At 38.2% G+C, this 24,531-nt stretch overlaps 1 protein-coding gene across 1 annotated transcript; it reads right to left on the bottom strand.

Moving 5' to 3' along the window:
* LOC121378029 lies at nt 1-23,695 on the bottom strand. Its single transcript, XM_041506129.1, has 3 exons — nt 23,466-23,695; nt 5,224-5,307; nt 1-1,475 (listed from the first exon to the last, which is right to left on the bottom strand). Exons 1-3 carry the CDS (start codon nt 23,650-23,652, stop codon nt 1,360-1,362), a joined length of 387 nt encoding a protein of 128 aa, XP_041362063.1. The 5' UTR covers nt 23,653-23,695; the 3' UTR covers nt 1-1,359.
* Nucleotides 23,696-24,531: the final 836 nt, after the last annotated feature.

Raw genomic sequence — 24,531 nt, forward strand, 5'->3', positions numbered from 1 at the left:
TTAAAAATCAAAACTTTTATTTACAATTTGAAAAAGCTTCCAATATCTTCAAGTAACAAATATGGGTGGAGTTTGTCGTGAAGCAAACGTCCATATATGTATCGACTCAAGTGAAGTTTTTACTTGAACTAGGATACGTTACGTATTAAATCGGGGTGTGTGTGGGGGGGGGGGGGGGGGGGGTTATAAAGGTGTGCCAACCATCCACTAAGGCCTTAACCCTTAAAACAACATTGTCAGGGCGTACTGTTGATAAATATATGCATTATAATTTGTCTGGCTTCCCATACTTATCAAGTGGAGAAAACTGTGCTGGTAAGACTGCCACGCTACATAAGGAATAAATAACGATATTAGTCGCGTTACCATGGCCAATTTATCGGTTAGGCCAATCAGATCTGTAGTCTCTTACTCGGGTTGCTTTAGCATTACAGGGTGGGTTTTTTTTAAGTGAAATGCTCCCAAATTCTTGTAACAGCCTGTATCTATCTAAATTAATGTTTTATTGCATTAATATGATTACAAATTAAGTTATAAAAAGTATGCATTGGCTCTGTCCACCATCTATTCAACTTACATATAATATATTTCTTCGCGGTGACATTTTTTTTCTAAGAGTAGGCCTAAAGAATAGTTTAAAATTTTCTGTATTATCAATATCTCATCTACCTTTGTCCTATATTTGCCACCTGATCGTACAATGTCCATGGCCGGAGACGTAATCATTACAAGACCATCGAATGGTTGCTTCTGGGGATTTTAAAAAACATTATTTTTTTTTGTTTCGGGGGAGGGGGGGGGGGGAGGGGGGGGGGTATGCTTATCATGAACTGCCTTCCTCGTTTGTTTGTTTTTAACGTAATTTTTCCTTCTAACATATTAGTAATCTAATCTTTGAAATAGTAGATAACCATTTCAAAAGTATTTTTAGTGGTCGTCTGCTGCAGTTTAAATATAATCTGATCCACACATTAGGCCTACTAGAGTGGCATCCTACGCTTAATATAATTAGAAACAAAAAAACTAGTCACTCAGTATCATTTTCCTTAATTAATTATAATCATGGCATATCGCTTTCCTGTGCTATATTTAACATGTTACCTTAGTAGCCTGCCAAAGTCAGTCGAACGTTCTTCAGTGTTCACACCATAAAAAAGGAGGAATGTACATCTTTCCTTTTTAAAACGATGTCAACATTTATATTAAAAAGACACATCCCCTAAAAAAAACAATTTGATAATGTGAAGTTAGTTTTTAATATCCACACAGTCATTTGAAACATAAATTGTGAGATCCTACTATATTATTTTGTTTGTAAACAATAGAATGTTAGTGGAAAGCAGTATTTCACGAAACACGTCATCGCCTCCCGGCGCCGAACCGAATAACGGCAGCTCGTCCAGGCTCGCCGGTATCACCACGAATTTTCATAATCCATTGTATCAGCTCGCTTAAACTGCTCCGTTTTGTCATTCCTAAAACGACATAATATCAAATAATTTAAATTTACGAGTAAGAATTAACAAATATATAAAAAGTTCATAAGTAAGAAGACGTTTAAAGAATTTAAGTTGACAAGTGAAAAGTAAAGAATTTGAGTCACGTGTTAAGAGTCGTTATTTGCTAATGGTGACAAGAGTGAAGAAAACTTAAGTAAAAAAATTATTAAATCTTAAAACTTTATAGTAATATGTTTTTAAACTAGTTTTATCATTTTAATTCATTTTGTTATAGAGTTATTTTATTATTGCTAGGTTCCCTTTAAACATAAACGGACTATATAGTCCCTGGTAGTTTTGGTAGCTCAAGTCAGCCTTGGGTCACTTTCACTTCTTGTGCCCCTGGTCGTAATAATAACACAACCTAAATATACGACTCCTTGGAATCTGAGGTCGAAAACAGAAACTCTAGTGACTTTAAATATTACAGTAAGGAAGAAGCAAAATCCACTGCTTATGATTGATCATTTACTGCCGAATATTGGTATCATATTTTACGTTCTACATTTTTTCCTTTTGATTTTAAATACATTCAAACGAGAATGTTTTTTAACACTTTTTTTTTTCACTTCGGAAGAAGTACCCAAACCCATTAGCCGCCATCTTCATTGAATCAAAGTCATCAAAAGCGGGGGGGGGGGGGGGGGGGGTGTGGGGGGGGGGGGGGGTGGAGGGGGATCTGAAGATGATACATTGGTTCCCATCCCCTTATAATGCTACTTAACACATTACTCCCCCATCCTCCAGTGTGTGGCATCGCCCGACACGGTGACGACACCTATGATCTTGACAGTCCCAACAAGCTGAAAATCATGCCCATGAAAACGTGTTTGAACCTTATTCGGCTTTCAGCACGACAACGAGCTATATCGTCATCAGCGGCATTGTGAAAACTAACTGACGGCTATTAGGTTCCACCAGATGATCCATCCGATCCTGATAAAACTAAAATCATCTACGTCAGACAGAGTTTCGCATCTTCCATCTAACGACAACAACATGTTCACACATCACGCTCACTCCTTCTCGTGTAGCTATTTTTTGCTCTTCTTTTTAAAATTTTTTTAATTCAGCCCTGTGTGGTGCGCACAAAACAGGACAATAACGTGTTTCCAGAAATACCTACCTCAAGTACAGCGTTTGACTTGGAAGTCAGTGACGTTGTGAAATGAGATGGATTAAATGTTTGCAGATTTGAGCTCATTATCTGCTTGACGTGATAGTTTCTATGACTGGTTAAGCTAATTACGGGGCAGGTCGATGAACCAAACGTGTGTGGATCATACACCACCGTGCGCCTGGGCATTACAATTAGCTCCAGTATTCAAACATCGTACCACAGTCGTTCGTTTGAAGACACTGCTGTTCCAAATCTGCATTTTAGCACGCTATCACTCGCATTGTTTCGGGATCTGAATTTTAGTTCTCACGCCAGTCGCCGTTACAGTGAGATGCATGGCCCTTCCCATAATGTGGCGCTTTACAATAATTACATGTGGCGAGCTACATATTTGTGACGTCGGGGGGGGGGGGGGGGGGGGGGGGTGATCAGATACAAGATCCTAGCAGAGTGAGTGAGATAGAACTCTTTATATTAACCACGAAGGTTTCAGACACGCACACAAGGGGTTTGATCTCTGACATCGCCAGTAACTAAGTCGGGGACGGGAGAGACAAGTTAAGTTTGAGGTGAACAGAATTTGGAATAAGAATTTAGTAGTTAAGACCTAATGCCAAAAATGGAGAACTGATCAGTCTACTCAAGTCTGGAACAAAAAGGTTAAATACAAAAATAGACTTTGAGTGCTAACAGAAAGAAAATGTTTTCTTTCCAATCTGATTAAAATTAGCTCTGCTGGGTCTAGCCAGTAGATCTAACAGCACTGCGTGAACCCCCATGTCCAGGTGACATTTCATCTATAAATAACAGTTTAAATATTAACCAATTACACTTCGCCTTTTATAGCGTTATTCGGGAGCATACAACTTCTAAAAATATCGGGCGAGACTATTTATGTAATAGGCGAACTTGTTGGTCTATTTCAACATTGAAAAAAAACAGGGGGAAAAGTGCAGTAATAAACTTTGGATTGTATACTAGTATAAACAGATTTTATGGCTATACCATCACGGGTATTTTTTTTCGTCTTGAAACGAATTTTATATCAAATTTTATATTGCAATTAGTTTCCGGCATACTTCGTAATTCACCCGAATCATTTCGTATACCCTCGGCATAATCCCGAATGTTTTCAAATTCTTTTCAAATCACTGGCATGATTTAGCAAGTAAGGTTTTGATTGGTCGAATGAAAGGTAAACTGAACATGAGCTCCAACGGGCTGCTGTTAGATCCACATGTAATAGTGGAGCTAATTTCAATTAGATTGTTTTCTTTCCAACTATACAACCAGTGTTATAGCCAGGATTGTGATAGGACAGGGCGCATTTTTATTTGTATATAAGGAAGGACGAAAATGTTTTATTTAACAACGCACTCAACACATTTTATTTACGGTTATATGGCGTCGGACATATGGTTACGGACCACACAGATTTTTAGGGAGGAAACACGCTGTCGCCACTTCATGGGCTACTCTTTTCGATTAGCAGCAAGGGATCTTTTATATGCACCATCCCATAGACAGGATAGCACATACCAGTCGTGGTGCAATGGCTGGAGCGAGAAATAGCCCAATGGGCCCACTGACGGGGATCGATCGCAAACCGACCGCGCATCAAGCAGGCGCTTTACCACTGGGCTACGTCTCGCCCTATTTGTATATAATGTAACGTAATGTAATATAATGAAGCAGTAAATGTCTTTATATTATACAAGTTAAAATTGCTGTGGGTAGTCCTTTTATTGAGAGAAAAACAAAACCCCTTTCTCCTCAAGTAGGGAAACAAATTTGGGGGGGGGGGGGGGACTAAGTAATGAAAAAAGGACATCTGGAGGAACTCGTGAAAAGGACTCTCCAGCAGGAGGCCTAGTAGATCAAAGGATCCAGAAATTAACTTACTATATGACTGAAGAATACACCAGCTAGAAATGTACTAAAACCTCTCCACTTGAGCCCTTTTTGTTTTGTCATTTAACTCACGCTCTCTCTCTCTCTCTCTCTCTCTCTCTCTCTCTCTCTCTCTCTCTCTCTCTGTCTCTGTGTGTCTCTCTCTCTGTCTGTCTGTCTCTCTCTCTCTCTCTCTCTCGGCCTATTTGTCTCTCTATGTCTCTCACCCCTCTCTCTATCGATTTTCTCTCCCCTCTCTGTTTCTCTCTTTTCCTCTCTTTCCCCTATCTGTCTCCCTCTATCCGGCTCGCTCTGTCTCTCTTTCTCTCCCCCCCCCCCATCCCCATCCTATATCTCTGTCTCAGTCTCTCCCTCCCTCTCCCCCTCTGTCTCGCTCTTGTCTGTCTCTCCCTTGCCCTCTTTGTCTCTCTATGTCTCTCACCCCTCTATCGATTTTCTCTCCCCTCTCTGTTTCTCTCTTTTCCTCTCTTTCCCCTATCTGTCTCCCTCTATCCGGCTCGCTCTGTCTCTCTCTCTCTCGCTCTGTCTCCCTCCCTCCTCTCTCTCTCCCTCCCTCCCCTCCCCCTCCCCTCTCTCTCTCCATCCTCTATCTCTATCTCTGTCTCAGTCTCTCTGTCTCTCTCTTTATAAAGTAGTCTTCACTTTGTCACTATTTTTATCGCATTCCACTGACAAGCGACACGAAGTAATCACCTGGATAGGAAGGATATGATCTCTTTAGTGTCTGTGCTATCCCCAGCAGTAAGTCTTTTGATAAAGGTGACGACACACCGTCGTCTGCAAAACAAAACAACACATGATTTTAAGGAAATTAATATTTCTATAACAACACTTCAGTGTATTGTAAACTTCGGCTACTTTGGTGTCTAACATAGAATAGATCATCTGCAAAACAAAACAACACACGATTTTAAGGAAGTTAATATTTCTATAACAACACTTCAGCGTATTGTAAACTTCGGCTACTTTGTTGTTTAACATAGAATAGATCATCTGCAAAACAAAACAACACACAATTTTAAGGAAATTAATATTTCTGTAACAACACTTCAGCGTATTGTAAACTTCGGCTACTTTGGTGTCTAACATAGAATAGATCATCTGCAAAACAAAACAACACACAATTTTAAGGAAATTAATATTTCTATAACAACACTTCAGCGTATTGTAAACTTCGGCTACTTTGGTGTCTAACATAGAATAGATCATCTGCTAAACAAAACAACACACGATTTTAAGGAAATTAATATTTCTATAACCACACTTCAGCGTATTGTAAACTTCAGCTATTTGGTATTTAACATATCATATGACACATCGTCTGCAAAACGAAACGAACACATTTTAAGGAAATGAACACTAGCAAGTGTTTAGCGACATATGAGCACATTTTAAACTACAGACTGTTTATGTCACCGACCCCCCGCTCCCACCACCCCCACCCCCACCAAAAAGCAGTCAGGTTCGGATGGAAAAAACTAATCAGAGAATGAGTGCACTAACGGGTTTCGATCCTACGATCAAAGCATCTCAAGCGGGCACTCTACCGATTGAGCTAGATCTCGCCTCCATATATTCTTATTTTCATGACTGTTGCCGGGCAATATAATATAATATAATATAATATAATATAATATAATTGGAAATGATATGATATAATTAGATATGATTAGATTACAGGATGGTATGAAAATTATGGTATGTAATTATGGTAAACGAAAGTGACAAATGAACTCGGTCTACGTGAACTTGGTGGAAACCGTCATGAAAGTGAATTGTGAAACGTTCTTGAATCATGACACGTGAAAAGTGATCTTCTATGGAAAACCAGCTTAAGGTTTACACTTTTAATATCGAGGCCTACTCTCGTGTCGTTATTATTTCCATTTATAGTTTTTGATCTCTCAGCCTGATATGCGCACCCTTTATCTCGTTATCAGCACCCCCACCACCCTGTTCTTTGTGGATCTGTCTGTGAGAAAGAGTTGAAGAGTTTAGCATTTACAGCACTAACCGTGTACCAATTAACGAGACTATTTAACGACTCCAACTAGGCCTAATTGTAGTTTTTGAAAAACCTAAATAGAAACACTACAATAGCGTAAATCATTTCATAAAAACCTGGCGTCGTAACTGGAAATAAGAGTTTATTCAGAAAGCACGGTCTGTACACCTTTCACGTCTGTTATTCCTGGAATTAATGAGGCACGTTTTTGCCGTGCAGCCGAACAAGACAAATGGTATTCGTGCGCCGTGCCGGGAAAATCACTTAACAAACAAAGAACAGATACAATTCCTCCCTCTCGGGGAATTACAGGCGAGTCTCAAACTTGCCACAGGCTCGCTGATTTTTTGTTGATATTAGATATTCGTTCAGTGGAAAATATGCCATGACTTGCGTGTGTCCATGAATGCTTGTGTTATCAACGCTTTGGGCGCTGCGTGGAGGCGGAAGAGGGCGGAAATTACCGTCTTTACGGTAGCAGAAGTACTGTACAAGACAAGGTCAATGGAAACTGAAAATGTGAATGATAACAGGGTTTTTATTTAATGAATTGTAGCGATTCGTTGATACTAATATTAGATTATAGGGATCCATTTAAGATGGGGCGGGACGTAGCGCTCGCTTGATGCGTGGTCGGTTTAGGATCGATCCCTGTCGGTAGGGCCATTGGTCTATTTCTCGTTCCAACCAGTTAACCACGACTGGTATATCAAAGGCCGTGGTATGTGCTATCCTGTCTGTGGGACGGTGCATATAAAAGATCCCTTGCTACTAATGGAACAATGTAGCGGGTTTCCTCTATAACTATATGTCAAAATTACATCCAATAGCCGATGATTAATAAATAAATGTGCTCTAGTGGTGTTGTTAAACAAAACAAACTTTTAACTCAGTTTAAGATATTTCCATATTGAGCATTGATATATTTATTCTTTTGCAGAACTTCTTTAATGTTAATTGGAGCTGAAACGACTCTCCCAGAACTAGTTTCAGCGAAGTAACAGCTCCACTTAAACGACGAAAAAGAAAGAAAGAAAGAAATGTTTTATTTACCGACGCACTCAACACATTTTAATTACGGTTATATGTCGTCAGAGATATGGTTAAGGACCACACAGATATTGAGAGAGGAAACCCGCTGTCTCCACTTCATGGGCTACTCTCTCCAATTAGCAGCAAGGGATCTTTTATATGCACCATCCCACGGACAGGATAGCACATACCACGGCCTTTGATATACCAGTCGTGGTGCACTGGCTGTGACGAGAAATAGCCCAATGGGCCCACCGACGGGGATCGATCGCAAACCGACCGCGCATCGAGCGAGCGCTGTACCACTGGGCTACGTCCTGCCCAACTTAAACGACGAAGTCTGTATTCTAAATACGTTTTTAGGGCTTGAAACTTGGAATTCGACTTAAATCACACAAAATGAAACAATTAAATTATTGACTGGTAGTTTCATTTTATTAAGCTACACGTGAATTTAAAGCACTTTATGTATCGTAATAATTGATAATATAATGTTTTATGCTAGAAACCTGTGTTAAAAATGTCTTTCAAAACATGGCAGGCGCCACCTGTGGGGCAGGATATGCTAACCTTCTGGGAACATTTGATATCACCACTGTTTGGACAGTGATTCTTCACGAGTGCATGCCGACACAACTGTTTAAATTTGCAGTGAGCTCGGTGTTGTACTGGTTTATGTATGTGTCTGAGCAGTATTCAGACCAGCAATCATACAGACGAAGCAGGAGCAGTCATATTTTAAAAACGTTTTGACTCTTCCTTGTGCAGAGATACGGTTTTCCAAATGATAATGGTTTTAATGTTCAGACTTCTCTATTTGTTTGCCAATCAGCTATATTAATTTCAAGATATCACTTGTATGAATATTTCCCCTAATATTATTATATATTAGCAATCGTGAAAATGCAAGCGCTGACAAATGTTTTAAAGAAAACATTGACTGTTTAATTAATTAATTAATTAATTTATTTTTATTTATTTTATTTATTTATTTGAATATTAATTGCAACTGACAAAAATGCAAGCTAGATTGTTCATTATTCTTATATTTGGTTCAAAACCACCAAGAAATAAATCATATTATATTAGAGACATCAAATTGAACATTGTTGATACATACAAATATTTAGGCATTATATTTTCTAGAACTGGATCATTTATTGAATAAAAAAAAAACCTCTTATAGCGCAGGCTAAAAAAACAATGGGGTTACTAAACATTAGAATTAGAAATTAAAAACTACCTATAGATTGCCAGCTGCGCATTTTTGATAGTACTATTGTCCCAGTTCTCAGAAATCTAGGGATTTGGTAATAGCCAAAATATCGAACAAATTCAATTAAATTTCTTAAAAGACATACTGAGACTTAGAAAGAGTACCCCACTCCCTATGATTTATGATGAATTGGGAATTTTCCCCCTAAACCAGGATGCTAACTTTTTGGGCCTCGCTCATAACTGGAAAAGCCTCTAAAATATCAGCAATATTATACAGAATCATGATATGTGAAACTATTAATCATGGATATAGATTTAAATGGTTAAGTAAGATAAAAGATACTCTAAACATGTTAGGCGTGGGGAATTATTGGTTAAATCAAAATATTACAAGTAAGAAAGCATTCACTCAAGTCAAAGACTACAAGATCAGTATAAACAAGCTTGGAATGATAATTTAAATTCATATCCGAAATATTCCACATACAGAATTTTCAAATCGACCCTTGCATGCGAAAATTATCTTCTATATTTACCTGAAAAACTGCAAACAATATATTGCCGATTCAGAACTTGTAATCACTATTTACCAATTGAAACTGGCTGATGGCAAAACATCGACAGACAAGAACGAAAATGTCCTCTCTGTAACACCACTTTAGGTGATGAATATCATTATTTATTTCAGTATACATATTTCTCGAATGAAAGATTCATATATGTAAAAAAAAATATTATGACAGACCCAATACTTATAAATTATGTCAATTATTTAATTCGAAAAAGCTATCTACGACAAAGAAATTATGTATGTTCCTAAATGTGATTAACTCTGTTCTAAAAAATATCTATACAGCATAATTATAGACAGTACGTAATGGTTAACATCTAAAGTATACTACTGCTTATAACACTGTTATATTATATGTGTGTGTGTGTGTGTGTGTGTGTGTGTGTGTATTGTCAAGTGTTTACTGCAGCCGTCTGTATAATATGTTTGTAAACCACCTCAATGCATCACCGTTTGGTGATCTGAGTTGAATAAAGTTTTGTAATCTTTAAACTGTCTTGTAATACGATAATTGGGTTTCAGTTCTACTGCGAAACAACAATGTTCCTAGCTGTACACGTTTCACGACTTATTAATGTTTTGCTGTTTTATTATTTCATTTTATTTTATTTACTTGTTGCTTCACTGGTGTGACACAAGGGCGCCATATCAGCTTCAAACTCCCTTCGTTTCATATCAAAGGGAACTTTCAAAAAGAACAAAATTGATTATCTGCTAAAGACCATCCGTGAATTCCGCCACCCAAAGGCGCATCGCAGTAATAAATAAAAAAAAAATATGAATTATTAGAATCTTTGTTCTCTGATGATGTTTTACATTCAGTGCGTCAGTTTTTTTGTGTGTTTTTAATCACGAGATGCACTTTTACTCGTAGCGATGGTTTTTATAACTAGGAAGGCACGAAATCAAAGGACATGTAATAACCGATGGCAAATAAATAAGAATGGATAACGTAATTAAATTTTAAAAGTGACCGAGTTTATAGTTTGATCGTGGTAAAGAAATTAAGTGAACTAAAAAATTGTCTAATAAAGGGGCGATTTCTAATAATTAACTAAACATACATCACCAATTTTAGAGTTTGATCTTTACCCAGGAATGAGATAAAGTATAAAATTGTCTAATAAAATAAACACGGAGCTTTCCGGTAATTAGCTTAACATACATCACGAGTTTTGTAGTGTTTTGTGTTTTTCCTTGGAGCATCAGCGCACTGCTAAATTACATCACGCACACATACATACACCCACGCATGCAATCACGATTAATGTGCGGGTTTTATGGATTACAATCGATTTTGTACTAAGACAACCGCGTCTTTATTTGATATCACTGTTATCAAGATGACCAGAAACTAAATCCCAACACACTGCTCATTAAAAAACGAAACATCTCCACACAAACAGAGCTGGCGAAAATTAATCCATTTTTTTTCTCTCAAAAGATTATTCTTCGAAGATAAAAAAAAAGAAGAAAAAAAAGAAGATTGATGATTGGATAATTGTCAGCGTGTTGCTCCTGACTGTTTTACAGCTGACGGATGACCTGTCTTGTTAATGCACTTCCGCTCCTGGTGTTCTGTGGCGGGAATCTGCTCGTGCACAGCCAGCAGACGGCCAATTTTCATATATATAATATCGAAAACGGATCGTCTGCTGACAGTCATATGAATCTATTACTAACTAGCATCAGCAGACGGCAGTTTAATGACAAGATAGAAAAAGGCGTTTTCAAAATTAGTGATTACCGTAGACAACTGGGAGTACGGCTTGAACTGTGGTGAAAAGAAGATCTTTTGTGTTATTACTACCTTCCCACGACGGCGCAAACCATCACTCATATTACTCAGATTAGTCGTTTCATCTCTTAGAATATTTCTTCTTCCCAGTACTGTGTAATAAAATATACACAAATGCAGACTATTGCATTACATTTCCCATTTCTTTGTCCTCGTATAATTTTGTTGCGCGCGGCCCCTTGGTACTGGTCATCATTTATGATGTTATTTTTAAAATAAGCCATTCTTCTGAGGTTTCGAGGTTTCCATTTGTTCATTTAATTGAAAATGTTTGTTTTGTTTAACAACACCCCAAGAGCACAATGATTAATTAATTAATCACCGGTTATTGGATGTCAAACATTTGGTAATTCTGACACGTAGTCTACAGAGAAAACCCTCTACATTTCTCCATTAAATTAGCTGCAAAGAATCGTTTATATGCTAGACCGGACAACACACCACAGCCTTCGTTACACTAGCGAACTGTGGGGCACTGGATGGAACGGGGAAAACTCAATGGGTCCGCCATGGAGGTTCGATGCTAGCCATGGCAGGAATACTTGGGTCGTTGAACTATGGTATGCGCTGTCCTGTCTGTCGGAACGTACCTATAAAAGATTCATTTCTGTTAATGGACAAATGTTGCGGGTTTCCTCTGAGGACTACGCGTCAAAATTATAAAAATGACAAATGTTACATATCCAATAGCCGATGATTAATTAATCAATGTGCTCTAGTGGTCTTGTTAAACAAAACAAAGTTTTGAGACCGTTGGTGCCACTTAAAATTACTCAAAGGTCAAACTCGACCCGGATCTGAGTACCCGACACTAGATGATTATAAGACTAAGGAATAAAGTAAAATAGCATTATGCATCTTATTTCCAGCGCTGAACATGGATGGCAAATCTTGTCATTGTATTGCATTCCACACATTCGACTTTTGTTTTCCCTCGATGTCTCAAAGCCCTCTAATGTATATGGCAAAATGACGTAAACCAATATAATTAAATGAGTACTCTTCCTTGCACGGGTTCTCGAGTCCTGTGAACAGACTCGAATCTTCCTAGACATGACCCGTGCCCGAGTACTCGAGTACTCGTGGAGACCCTAAAACCAGGTGAATAAATGTCTCAGATTCATATTTTAAAATTGATAACATAGTACCAGTCCAGCATTATCGGAAACTGGTCATGTTCCAGTGATCGATTATACTCGAACATTGGTCGGTTTAGCTGTACCGGTGTGATGGTCGATTATAAAAATCCATAATCGATTGTGCGTGAAAATGTTAACTATAACTTAGCCTCCACTTTTCATGACAGAATTTAAGTAAATGTTTTGGAGTTGGTGTTAATTTTCATGTGTACTTAAAGAAAATGTATATTAAATAGTTTTTCAAGGCAAAATTATAAATGTTTAGGGTCTATCTCGGTGAACACGACAATAGAATAAATGAATGAATGAATGAATGAATGTTTAACGACACCTCAGCACGAAAAATACATCGGCTATTGGGTGTCAAACTATGGTAAATGCAAAACATGAAGTGTCACGACAATAGGTGCATGGTCCTTATAATTCAAATCATTCTTGAGATTATATAATTCTAACAGATTATGAAATCGAAAGTAAACCGATTCTAACAGATGATCGGTGATGAAATTTTAACCGATTCCCAACACCATATCTGAAACTTGCCTAAAAATGATCAACCACCAGCACGTCAAAAAACTACGACTTGGTTTTCCAAGAGAATCAGTTCTTCTCATTTGTATTCAATTAGCTGACACCCGTGTCCCGATATATCAGTTAATAGATCGTTCTGCTATTGATAGTTCTCTGTATTTATTTTGTGCTATATTCATTATTTGCGTGTTCCCGTGACGAATTGGATCCGTTGTGGTCATTGTTACCGCGATGTACTGATAACGACTTCCACAATGGTTTTAGCTATGTCCTTTGATGGAAGAATTCCCCACAGATTAATGTTATCTGGTTTCCTTTTCTTTCCTCCGATAAACATAATTAAGGAAATCGGCGCAGACAAATAGACATTTGTATTCAGAAAATAAGTGGTATAAATGACAGCTAACTTAATGTTTGCACACAGTTTTGTTCAGAAACTAAGTGGTATAAATGACAGCTAATTTAATGTTTGCATACTGTTTTGTTCAGAAATGACAGTTAACTTAATGTTTGCACTCTGTTTTGTTAGATGTTTTCTGAAGTGACAAGACGAATGGTAATTTGCAGTAATTTCAGCATCGAAGTTAATCTTGTCGGTATAGAAAAAAAAGAACAATTGGTTCCTGATTTAGACAGCATAAAATACAAACCAACTGCATGTAAGAACTATTTAACTCCTGTACGACTTTGCATCTAAACTTTGTTTTGTTTAACGACACCACCAGATTTATTCATGATTGGACAATGAATGCCAAAGATTTTGTAATTATGGCATATTGACTTATAGGAAAGCCGCTACATTTCCCCATTGGCAGCAAGGGATCTTGTCTATGCACTTTCCCAGAGACAGGATAGTACATACCATGACCTCTGATATAAAGGTCTTTGGGCACTGGTTGGGACGGGGAAAAACTGAGTCAGACAATGGGTCCACCGAAGGGATTCGATCCTTTGAATCAAACACCTCAGGCGAGTGCACTACCAACTGAGTTTATTTTTTCTTCGTTTTAGATGAATTGACGGACTTAACAGTGGTGGTGGCAGTACTCTTGACGGGTGTCACCGGTGGGGCAGGATATGCTTTTACTTTCGCGAACACCTGATATCACCACTGTCGTGACAGTGATTCATGAATGCATGTCATCACAGCTGTGCTTATTCTAACGAGTTCTGTCCGATACTAGTTTTGATTTAGTGAAACTAGTCTTGAGGTGGCAGTCCTCTTTGAGGCGATGTAAGAGGGATGAAATCTCCCGTAAAAGATCTCATTGGGAGTGACGTGAATGAATGAATGTTTAACGACATCCCAGTACAAAAATAGAGATCGGCTATTAGGTGTCAAACGAAGGTAAGTACATCAGTATGCGGCGCTGTGACTGTCCTATAGACAAGTACATCAGTATGCGGCGCAGTGGCTGTCCCATAGACGAGTACATCAGTATGCGACGCAGTGGCTGTCCCATAGACGAGTACATCAGTATGCGGCGCAGTGGCTGTCCCATAGACGAGTACATCAATATGCGGCGCAGTGGCTGTCCCATAAACAAGTACATCAATATGCGGCGCAGTGGCTGTCCTATAGACGAGGCACCAGATAGCAACCACTATTTTGTCAGACATCCAAATTCGACACATTGTGCAGATACGGCCTTGACCATGTATTACGGTTTTGTCGTTCAGATTTATGAAGATAATAATCTCCTCAGATTTAACAAAAGACGCCATGGGTAATACAGGTGTAAAAAAAAGATATTGCATATAAATATAGTCTAATAGAATTATCACAATAATCTGTATTCGATGTAGGTTTATAGATAATCAGATTCAAATCCAGCCTCTTCTTTACATCTCTGCCTATTTACTTTTGGCGTCTAACAGGATTATTTACACTTAATACCTTTTGAGGTAATTGGGTGAAAAAATGGTATCATCAATATTGTTTTTCTGTCTGTCTGGAGATAAACTGTCGCAATTATGATATGTTAGGCATCTAAAAATAATCTAATAGATGATGGTAATAAGGAAGGAAATGTTTTACTTAACAACGCACTCAACACATTTTATTTACGGTTATATGGCGTCGGACATATGATTAAGGACCACACAGATATTGAAAGAGAAAACCCGCTGTTGCCAATTCATGGGCTACTCTTTTCGATTAGCAACAAAGGATCTTTTATATGCACTATACCACAGACAGGGTAGTACATACCACGGCCTTTGATATACCAGTCGTGTGCACTGACTGGAGCGACAAATACTGATGGTAATACATGCTAGCATTAAAGTGAGAGTCTCGCCCCATGAATCATACAGCATAGAGGTGACTATTGCGGTCAATTAAACTATTGCAATAGTATTGCGATAGTTAAAATACTGTTGTGATAGTATTGCAATGGTATTGTGAATTCTTAAATTGCAAGATAACAGTAATATGAATAGATACTTAGCAAAATTATTTACCTCTTTCACAATGTATGTATGTATGTATGATGTATTATGTATGTATGTATGTATGTATTATGTATATATATATGTATGTATGTACGTACGTACGTACGTACGTACGTACGTATCATTATGTATGTATGTGTGTGTATGTGTGAGTGTGCGTGCGTAAATATGTATGTTTGTGTTTGAATGTCTGTCTTTGTTTGTATTTGGTTATTTGTAATCATATGTCTAGGTAGTAACCACATTTTGCTGTGCATACTATCGAAACTATCGATAGTTGAGCAAACAATTGCAATAGTTAATTCAACTATCGATACATTGCTATCGAGGCACTGACTATAGCAACATATCGATAGTTTGATGTATTGTTACACCACTAATATTACAGCACCGTTTACTTAATTAAAATCACAAAATCAGATGCATTTTTAATAAACTCGAGTGTCGATATTATTAGCTACGATGATGTAACATCAGTCTTGTCGCCATTTTGTGGTCTGTTTCTCGTTCAGCTAGTGGGCAGGACGTAGCCCAGTGGTAAAGCGCTCGCTCGCTGTGCGGTCGGTCTGGGATCGATTCCCGTTGGACTATTTCTCGTTCCAGCCAGTGCACCACGACTGGTATATCAAAAAAAAACTGGTTGTTATTAGTCCCCTGCTTGTTCAACCGGAGGAGATTAGGTTTCATCTCCGTTTTTCTGTCTGTCTGTCTGTGACTGTTCGTCCGTCTGTCCCATGTATAGTTTTTCACAATACCTTGATATATTGAGCTGAAATGTTGTGTATAGCTTTATTATGTACTGTTACAGATTTTCATGGCAATTTACTCATTTTTCACAAAAATACAAAATACAAAAATGTACATTATAAAATATGTTTTCCAGACTTTTTTGTGCAATGCCTGAAGATACTGAGATATAATTTTGTACATAGCTGTATCATGTACTGTTAGGATCAAGTTTATTTTTCATAGTGATTTACCCATTTTTTACAGAGTTAAGGCCCTTGCACTTAGGAGATACAAAATATTTACATGTATTGCTTTAGCAGTACTCTCAGAATGCTCGTTTTAAAAAGAGTGTCCTAAGAATTCAAACCAGTTTGCGCACCCCCCCCCCCCCCCCCCCCCCGCCAGAAAAATAAACACATTCTGTTTTTCCTCCTTTTCAAAACACTAACATATTTTATATATAAGGCATTAAACGAAATGATCTTTTGCCGAATTCTTTCAAATTGTGTTTGGCCGTTGGAATAAATAATACATTCGTACGTGCTATCCTGTCTGTGGGATAGTAGATCCCTTGGTACTAATTGAAACAAATGTAGCGGGTTTCCTCTCTAAGACTATATGTCAGAATTACCAAATGTTTAAAATCTAGTAGCCGATTATTAATAAATCAATGTGCTCAAGTGGTATCGTTAAACAGAACAAACAAACTTTTTTAACATAAAGGCCTGTTTATGCTATTGTAGATTTGTGGGGTTAATGAACACGTTATAAATGTAACACTTCAGAAGAACAAGAAAGGAAAAAAATTGTTTCATTTTTCAGTGAGGTATCCGACGCCATATAACCGTAAATAAAATGTGTTGAGTGCCTCGTTAAATAAACCATCTCCTTCCTTTCCTTATTAGTGAGGTAAGAGGTTTCAACAGGTACAAAACAGTTTGGATGTCTGCATTAGAAGACGACCTTACAGCATGGCTATCTTAGAAACTTTTCACTGAAACATTAGAAGCCGGTCTTTAGGGTATCCACGGACCGGCCTCGGTGGCGTCGTGGTAGGCCATCGGTCTACAGGGTGGTAGGTACTGGTTTCGGATCCCAGTCGAGGCATGGGATTTTTAATCCAGATACAGACTCCAAACCCCGAGTGAGTGCTCCACAAGGCTCAATGGGTAGGTGTAAACCACTTGCACCGACCAATGATCCATCACTGGTTCAACAAAGGCCATGGTTTGTGCTATCCTGCCTGTGGGAAGTACAAATAAAAGATCCCTTGCTGCTAATCGGAAGAGTAGCCCATGTAGTGGCGACAGCGGGTTTCCTCTCAAAATCTGTGTGGTCCTTAACCATATGTCTGACGCCATATAACCGTAAATAAAATATGTTGAGTGGCGTCGTTAAATAAAACATTTCTTTCTTTTTTGGGGGGTCTCCACGAGTACTCGGGTACTCGGACACATGCCAAGTTTAGAAAGACTCGATTCAATAATAATAAATAAATAAATAAATAAATAAAAGAGAATTGGGAGGAAAGGAGGCACTTGAATATTTTACGTAATACATAATGTCTGTATGTTACATGTGTGTATGATGTAACACGTCTTACCATAATGTCTGTATGTTACATGTGTGTATGATGTAACACGTCTTATCACCATGTCTATGTATGGTCAGCTAAACACGTCACTAAGCTCCCCGCCCTCGTAAATTCACTTACAGCGTGGTACCGGCCTCGGTGGTGTCGTGGTTAAGCCATCGGACATAAGGCTGGTAGTTATAGGGTTCGCAGCCCGATACCGGCTCCCACCCGGAGCGAGTTTTAACAGGCTCATTCAGTGGTTGCAAAACAAGGCGTCGCGCGTCGCATGCGACGTTTACTACCCTCATTTCCGACGTCTATTTTCGCCACAATTGCTCAGACTCCAGTTCATATTTTCTTGGTTCTTGTCTGAATATATAGCTTAGCTTCTATGGGTTAATTTCTTCGGGAAAACTTTGAGTTTCCCACGAATACAGCGTCCATTAATGCTCATTGCCTTTGTTTTTAAAATATATTTTGTTTTGATTTATGATCACACTGTAGACCCAGTGATTTTCCGCGATCGCTGAAAACGGACGTAGTTCCCATTGTGAAACGGTAGGCCCTACTTACATTTGGAAACGGAATTACAATTTTCCGCGAAGTTAAAAAAATTAATACTATTTCATTATTGCCACACTGTAAACTGACAATTGACCCGTGCGCAGTACTATTGGCAAACGCTAGACTGGATTATGCGCTTCACGGTAAACCAAATGGTGGCATTGGGAACCAATCAAATACTTCGCGAACGTTAGCGAAAGTCTGTTGCGCCTGCGCAGATGGGATAGGGTTTGTTTCCACGAGAACGTTTAGCCAGCGGTTTGTCGCTAACGCTTGTCTTGGAAGACAGATTTTTACGCTACACATTAAACCGAATGACCATTTCAAGAACCACCAGTCAAAATGTGTTTGCAAACGTTTAGCAAAAAAACGGCTGGCTGAACGTTGCAATGTTACTTTATTTCCGCTGTGTCATGCGCATACTTCAATTTGCAGACAACGTTAGACTGTCAAAGAGATGAAAAAATAAATGTTTACGTTTTGTGAACCCTAAGCCCCGTTGAATAAAGCAGTGCACTTAATTGTTGGACAATCATGCATTATGTAGTTATGATGTGATTTTTCGCTACTAATATGTAGGCTTACTTTGATTTAATGACAACTAGCGACGTCATATTAATTTTATTATTTATTATTATTATTTTTAATGATACCACTAGAGATCATTGATTTTACATTAATTATGTCACACACTTTGGAGGCTTTCACCCCTCTTGAAGAGTATTCCATAAAAAAACAAAATGGCAGACGGCAGAAAACTGCATGTATTTTGCCCTATGCTATCTCAGCGAAGTCGACACTGGCAATATCATAACAGTCTCGTATGTGGAATCTGTATCACTGTAATGGTTTTTTCACAACTTGTGTCTAAACAAACTTTGGGGGAAATGTATCGGTAATTAAAGGTAGGAGAGTACTTTATTGTAGTTGTTAACAATTTGGTTCGGACTTTAATTTGTCACAACTTGTGTTAGTTCAATTGTTAATTACATATTGTAGTCTGAAATGGAAATGAAACGGAATTTACAAAAACATGAAACGGAAAATAGCTTCTTTTTTTAAAACAGAAAACCACTGAGTTATACTTGTTCTATTCTTGGGCCAACAATTTCACCAACTATATGCATTACAAGTGGACTACACAGCGTGCCCCCATTACTGAGTGTCTGTAGCTCTCGGTAAACCTCCAACTCCAGTTCCAACGCCTACTAGTACTTCGTTTTGCAACCGCTGGTCATTGGGTAAGACCACTACACCCTCTTTTCTCTCATTAACCACTGACAACTAACCCACTGCCATGGACACACAGCCCAGATAGCTGAGGTGTGTGCCCAGGATCGCGTGCTTGAAACTTAATTGGATATAAGCATGAAAATAGGTTGAAATGAAATTAATACAACGTGGTTTAATGTAACGCAGATTACAAACCACAGTTGACATTAAAGGCATACTGTCACAGATTTAAGGACCTTATTTCTCTAAAAATGGATAATAAATAGAAATTACATTAATTGTTGGAAACGATATCTAGCTATTGCATCACCTTAACTGAACCATGATGGAGTGAAATCCATGTGAACCCTCTCGGCAATTTTAGTTTTTCAATTATGGACCATTGCCATAATTCAATTATTTTTACAAAATATCATTAATAAGTGGAGTATGGTGGTTATGAAGATGGTTGAATAAAGTACATTTAGGGACAAATCAAATTATTTTTGCTCAAGCAGTACTTTGTTAGACCATTAAATAGGTCAGTGGTCTGTGACAATATGCCTTTAAATCAAATATGAGCATAATGGCCACAAATATTATTTATTTTTTCTCTGAAGGATAAAGATTATATATATTAAGTAATTATGTGCTGAATTTACAACGCCTGTTTTTGATTTACACACGTGTAACTACATACATTAACAATGCTTAAACACCTGTTTTAGACTTACACGCGTGTAACTACATACATTGACAATGCTTAAACACCTGTTTTAGACTTACACGCGTGTAACTACATATATTGACAATGCTTAAACACCTGTTTTAGACATACACGCGTGTAACTACATACATTTACAATGCTTAAACACCTGTTTTAGACTTACAGGCGTGTAACTACATACATTGACAATGCTTAAACATCTGTTTATGTCTTACACACGTGTAACTACATACACTGACAATGCTTAAACACCTGTTTTAGACTTACAGGCGTGTAACTACATACATTTACAATGCTTAAACACCTGTTTTAGACTTACAGGCGTGCAACTACATACATTGATAATGCTTAAACACCTGTTTTAGACTTACAGGCGTGTAACTACATACATTGACAATGCTTAAACACCTGTTTTAGACTTACAGGCGTGTAACTACATACATTTACAATGCTTAAACACCTGTTTTAGACTTACAGGCGTGTAACTACATACATTGACAATGCTTAAACACCTGTTTTATACTTATACGCGTGTAACTACATACATTGACAATGCTTACAAACCTGTTTTAGATTTACACGCGTGTAACTACATACACTGACAATGCTTAAACACCCGCATTTAAGATAAACAAGCTTCGTAAATTCGGCTCGTTATGTCCACACAAAAACATTATATTCTTATAATTTCATTTACTATTATTTATAACTATATTTTATTTCAAAATCCATTAAGGATTACCAACAGGTCATTGACGAGACATTTTGATTTTTTTTAAATATTAACTGTTTTGGGGTTATTTTTGTTGTTGTTTTTTTCGGGGGGTTTGGGAGTTGTTTTTTGTTGCGGGGTTTTTTCTTGTTTTTTCTTTGTTTTTGACTTCTTCTTTTCTGTTTTTTTCTTCTTTTTTTTCTTCTTTTTTTTTTGGGGGGGGGGGGGGGGCTTTTTTGGCCTTTATGGGTGGGGGCCATGCCATGAATTCTTCAGGAAACCACCATTTACGTCGAGTGACAACACATTAAACTTTGATATTTTTCAGTTAATTATGCAAAGATTAATCTTTAATCCCTGGTTTAGTGGGGTTTTTTGTTTTTTTTAAACCTGAAGTACTACTCAATATCAATTTACCCTACTGTATTTTATGTTTATGACTAAACACTACTCGATTGGGTTTCTATGGTTACCAACCACTCGTGATGTCCATATGTCCTGTTCCACGCAGTCTTTTGATCAGCAGACCCGAATGATTGATTTGTATTGAATATTTATTGGAGATAACCTGGTTTTTAAAACCCTATGGAAATATTGATAGTATGTTGGTAAACTACGTTAGAAAAGAATTCGCACGTAATGAGGTGCAGGCGTCGGAAACGAAGGAGAGAGGGAGGGAGGGAGGGGGGGGGGGGGGGGGGGGGGTAAAAGGTGAGAGAACAAAAAATAGTGAGAGATAAGGAGACAGAGTAATATAGACATGACAGAGAGAGAGAGAGAGAGAGAGAGAGAGAGAGAGAGAGAGAGAGAGAGAGAGAGAGAGAGAGAGAGAGAGGGGGGATGGAGGGGGTGTAAAAAGGTGAGAGAGAGAGAGAGAGAGAGAGAGAGAGAGAGAGAGAGAGAGAGAGAGAGAGAGAGAGAGGGGAGGGAGGGAGTGTAAAAAGGAGAGAGAGAGAGAGAGAGAGAGAGAGAGAGAGAGAGAGAGAGAGAGAGAGAGAGAGAGAGAGAGAGAGAGAGCACTCCCATACAACAGACTACTGGTATCGACGAAGCAGCGAATGATCTTTTATATGTAACATATACCTTAGATCCCAACGATCAGAAACACACGGGGAGTACATAAATTAATATTCTAAACAAGAGTGAGCTCCGTGGTCTAGTGGATAAGCTGCTGGGCAATCAAGCTGATGACAGTGGTTCAAATCCCGTCAAAGGTGGTTCACACATTTATTCATCTTTCTCATCTATCACCCTCTGCCTATTATTCTTAATACTATAAAAAAAAAAAAAAAAAAAATCCAATTTCTTCCACGATTTCAATCTCAATTTCGACCCTTTCTATCAGTTTCCTCCGGCTCTGCACCCACCTGGCATCCTCGTCCTCTGCCGCTAATAAACAATGCCAGAAGTAAGGAAGAGTTGCCAGATCGGGAAGAAATGAGATGGAATTCAAAGGAGAGAAAGGAAAGGGGGCAGTGGGATAAAAAAATAAAATAATTAAAAACAAAAAAAATAAAATTCTAAACAAGAAACTGTGTATTCATTACACGTCAGCACATTTTAAACTACAGCTGTTTGGTTTCTAACGTGATTGTTTCAACATTAATTTTGATCTGTACTAGTGAATGACACAGAACACCCACTAGAATACTCCTACGAAAAGAGAAGCGAGTGATCCTTTATAGACAAGGCAGTACACACCATAGCCATTGATGTTCCAGTCCTTTGGCACAAGTCAGGCGCTGACGTCAATAAATAATTAAATAATGTTAAAACATCTCTTACCATGCTCGGCGACCCCCACCCTCCACCCCCTTTCACAAACCTCTGGATCCGGACTATGGTCACCACGAGTACTCGAGTACTCGGGCATGGGCAGAGTCCAGCGAAACTCGAGTCCGTTCACAGGACTCGAGTCCTCGTTTAAGGAAGAACACTCATTTAATTAAAAAAACCAAATTAAGTAATTTTGCAAATCAATGGCACGATTTGGCATCCATGTTCAGGATAGCACATACCACGGCCTTTGGTGTACCAGTCGTGGTGCACTGGCTGGAGCGAGAAATAGCCCAATGGGCCCACTGACGGGGATCGATCCCAAACCGACCGCGCATCAAGCAAGCGCTTTACCACTGGGCTACGAGTCCAAGATCACTTTAAGTGCTACTTTGTGCACTTACGGTGATCTTAGCGCTAAGATTGCTTCGCGTCTGTATTTTATGGGACCTGTACATGGGTTATCAGATGCATTGCTTATTTCGATGCCTGTCGTATGATCTAAACCCATCGGTGGACCCCTACCCCCGATTTCAATGTCCCACAACTGGTATATCAAAAGCCGTTGTATGCGCTGTTCTGTGCTGGTGGTGGGAAATTGTAGCGGCTTTCATCTAAGACAATATGTCGGAATTATTAAATGATTGATATTTAATAGCCGATGATTAATTAATCAGTGTGCTCTAGTGGTATCGTTAAACTAAACAATCTTTTACTGGTGCCGACATGTCACAATTATCTTGAACGTTTGACATTCCTGATTCAGTAGGCGATGAGGATGTTTTAAAATTTAACATTTTAAACATCTAAGATTGATTAATTAATTAATTAATTAATAATAATTAATCAATTAATATTTTAATTTTAAAAACATTTTCAAACAGTACTTACCTAACCAATTTTCCCTTAATGTTTTAGTCTGTGACGGAGGGACGAACTCACTGTCTGGCAGTTCCCAGTACGGACTTTTTATTACCCGCGCTTCCGAGACGATGAATAACACTAGAACCGGTAGCACGAACATTTTTCCCGCGCTCAGTTTCATGGCGATGCTAATCAGGTAATGAGCAGACGACATACGGCCGTCATTTAAAACTTCTCGTCTGACGAGGGGGCGGGGTGCTCTGTCAGCTTCAGCCGAGACCCTGGATTTCTGATTATTAATATTCATACAGCGACGCGCTTCTTAGTTGAGCAGATTGATTTTTCTTTCATCATTTTTGCCATTTCGCTGTCCCTTGTGTAAAAAAAAAAGAACGAATAATAATAGTAAAATAAAATATCAGCGATTGGCGACAACGCCAGCTGAGAACTAATAAACCACACGTATTGCTAAAATGAAGTGTCAGTTTTTTTCCATGACACGCAAGTCTATATTGTTTGTTATTGTGGGTTTTTTTGTTTGGTTTTCTTTTCTTCTTTTTTTCTTCTTTTTTTGTTTTTTTTTTTTTTTTTTTTTTTTCTATGTATTAAAGTTAAGAGACAAGTCAAAAATAAAAATTGTAACTAGGTAGTAATGATTGTAGGCGAGTGTTTTATCGTTTGCGTCATTGTTACTTCTGGGGACATCTAATTTAGTCATACTTTCTCGTCCACTTTTTTCCTTCCTGCTTTTATTTTTTTTATTTTAAGAAAGAGTCAGAGAAAGGGAGGTGGGCAGAAAGTTGTATCTGTATGGACACAGAGCATTAACAAAGGTCAAAGGTCAAATTGCGGGGGAATCCTGGGAAAGGGGAGGTACAACATATTTATTTTTAAAAATAAAATAACACATGATGATTGGTACACTACTGGGAAGGAAGGAAATAATACCAGCAAAGTCGTGTAAATAAAATAAAAAATATTTTAAGGCCTTCGAATATTTTTATTCGATTAAAATTCATTTTGTTACCATGTAATAACTCATTTGGTTCTAGTGGCCTTAGTAGCGTAGTGTTTGAATCATTGGCTCTGTGGC

Source organism: Gigantopelta aegis, chromosome 2 (genome assembly GCF_016097555.1).
Source record: "Gigantopelta aegis isolate Gae_Host chromosome 2, Gae_host_genome, whole genome shotgun sequence".
NCBI lineage: Eukaryota > Metazoa > Mollusca > Gastropoda > Neomphalida > Peltospiridae > Gigantopelta > Gigantopelta aegis.

Coding starts and splice junctions, on each gene's coding strand:
- LOC121378029 (XM_041506129.1), bottom strand. CDS start 23,652: ATGTCGTCTGCTCATTACCTGATTAGCATCGCCATGAAACTGAGCGCG. Junction 5,308..23,465: donor ATTAAGGGAAAATTGGTTAG/GTAAGTACTGTT, acceptor TTTGTTTTGCAG/ACGACGGTGTGTCGTCACCT. Junction 1,476..5,223: donor ATCATATCCTTCCTATCCAG/GTGATTACTTCG, acceptor ATGTCGTTTTAG/GAATGACAAAACGGAGCAGT.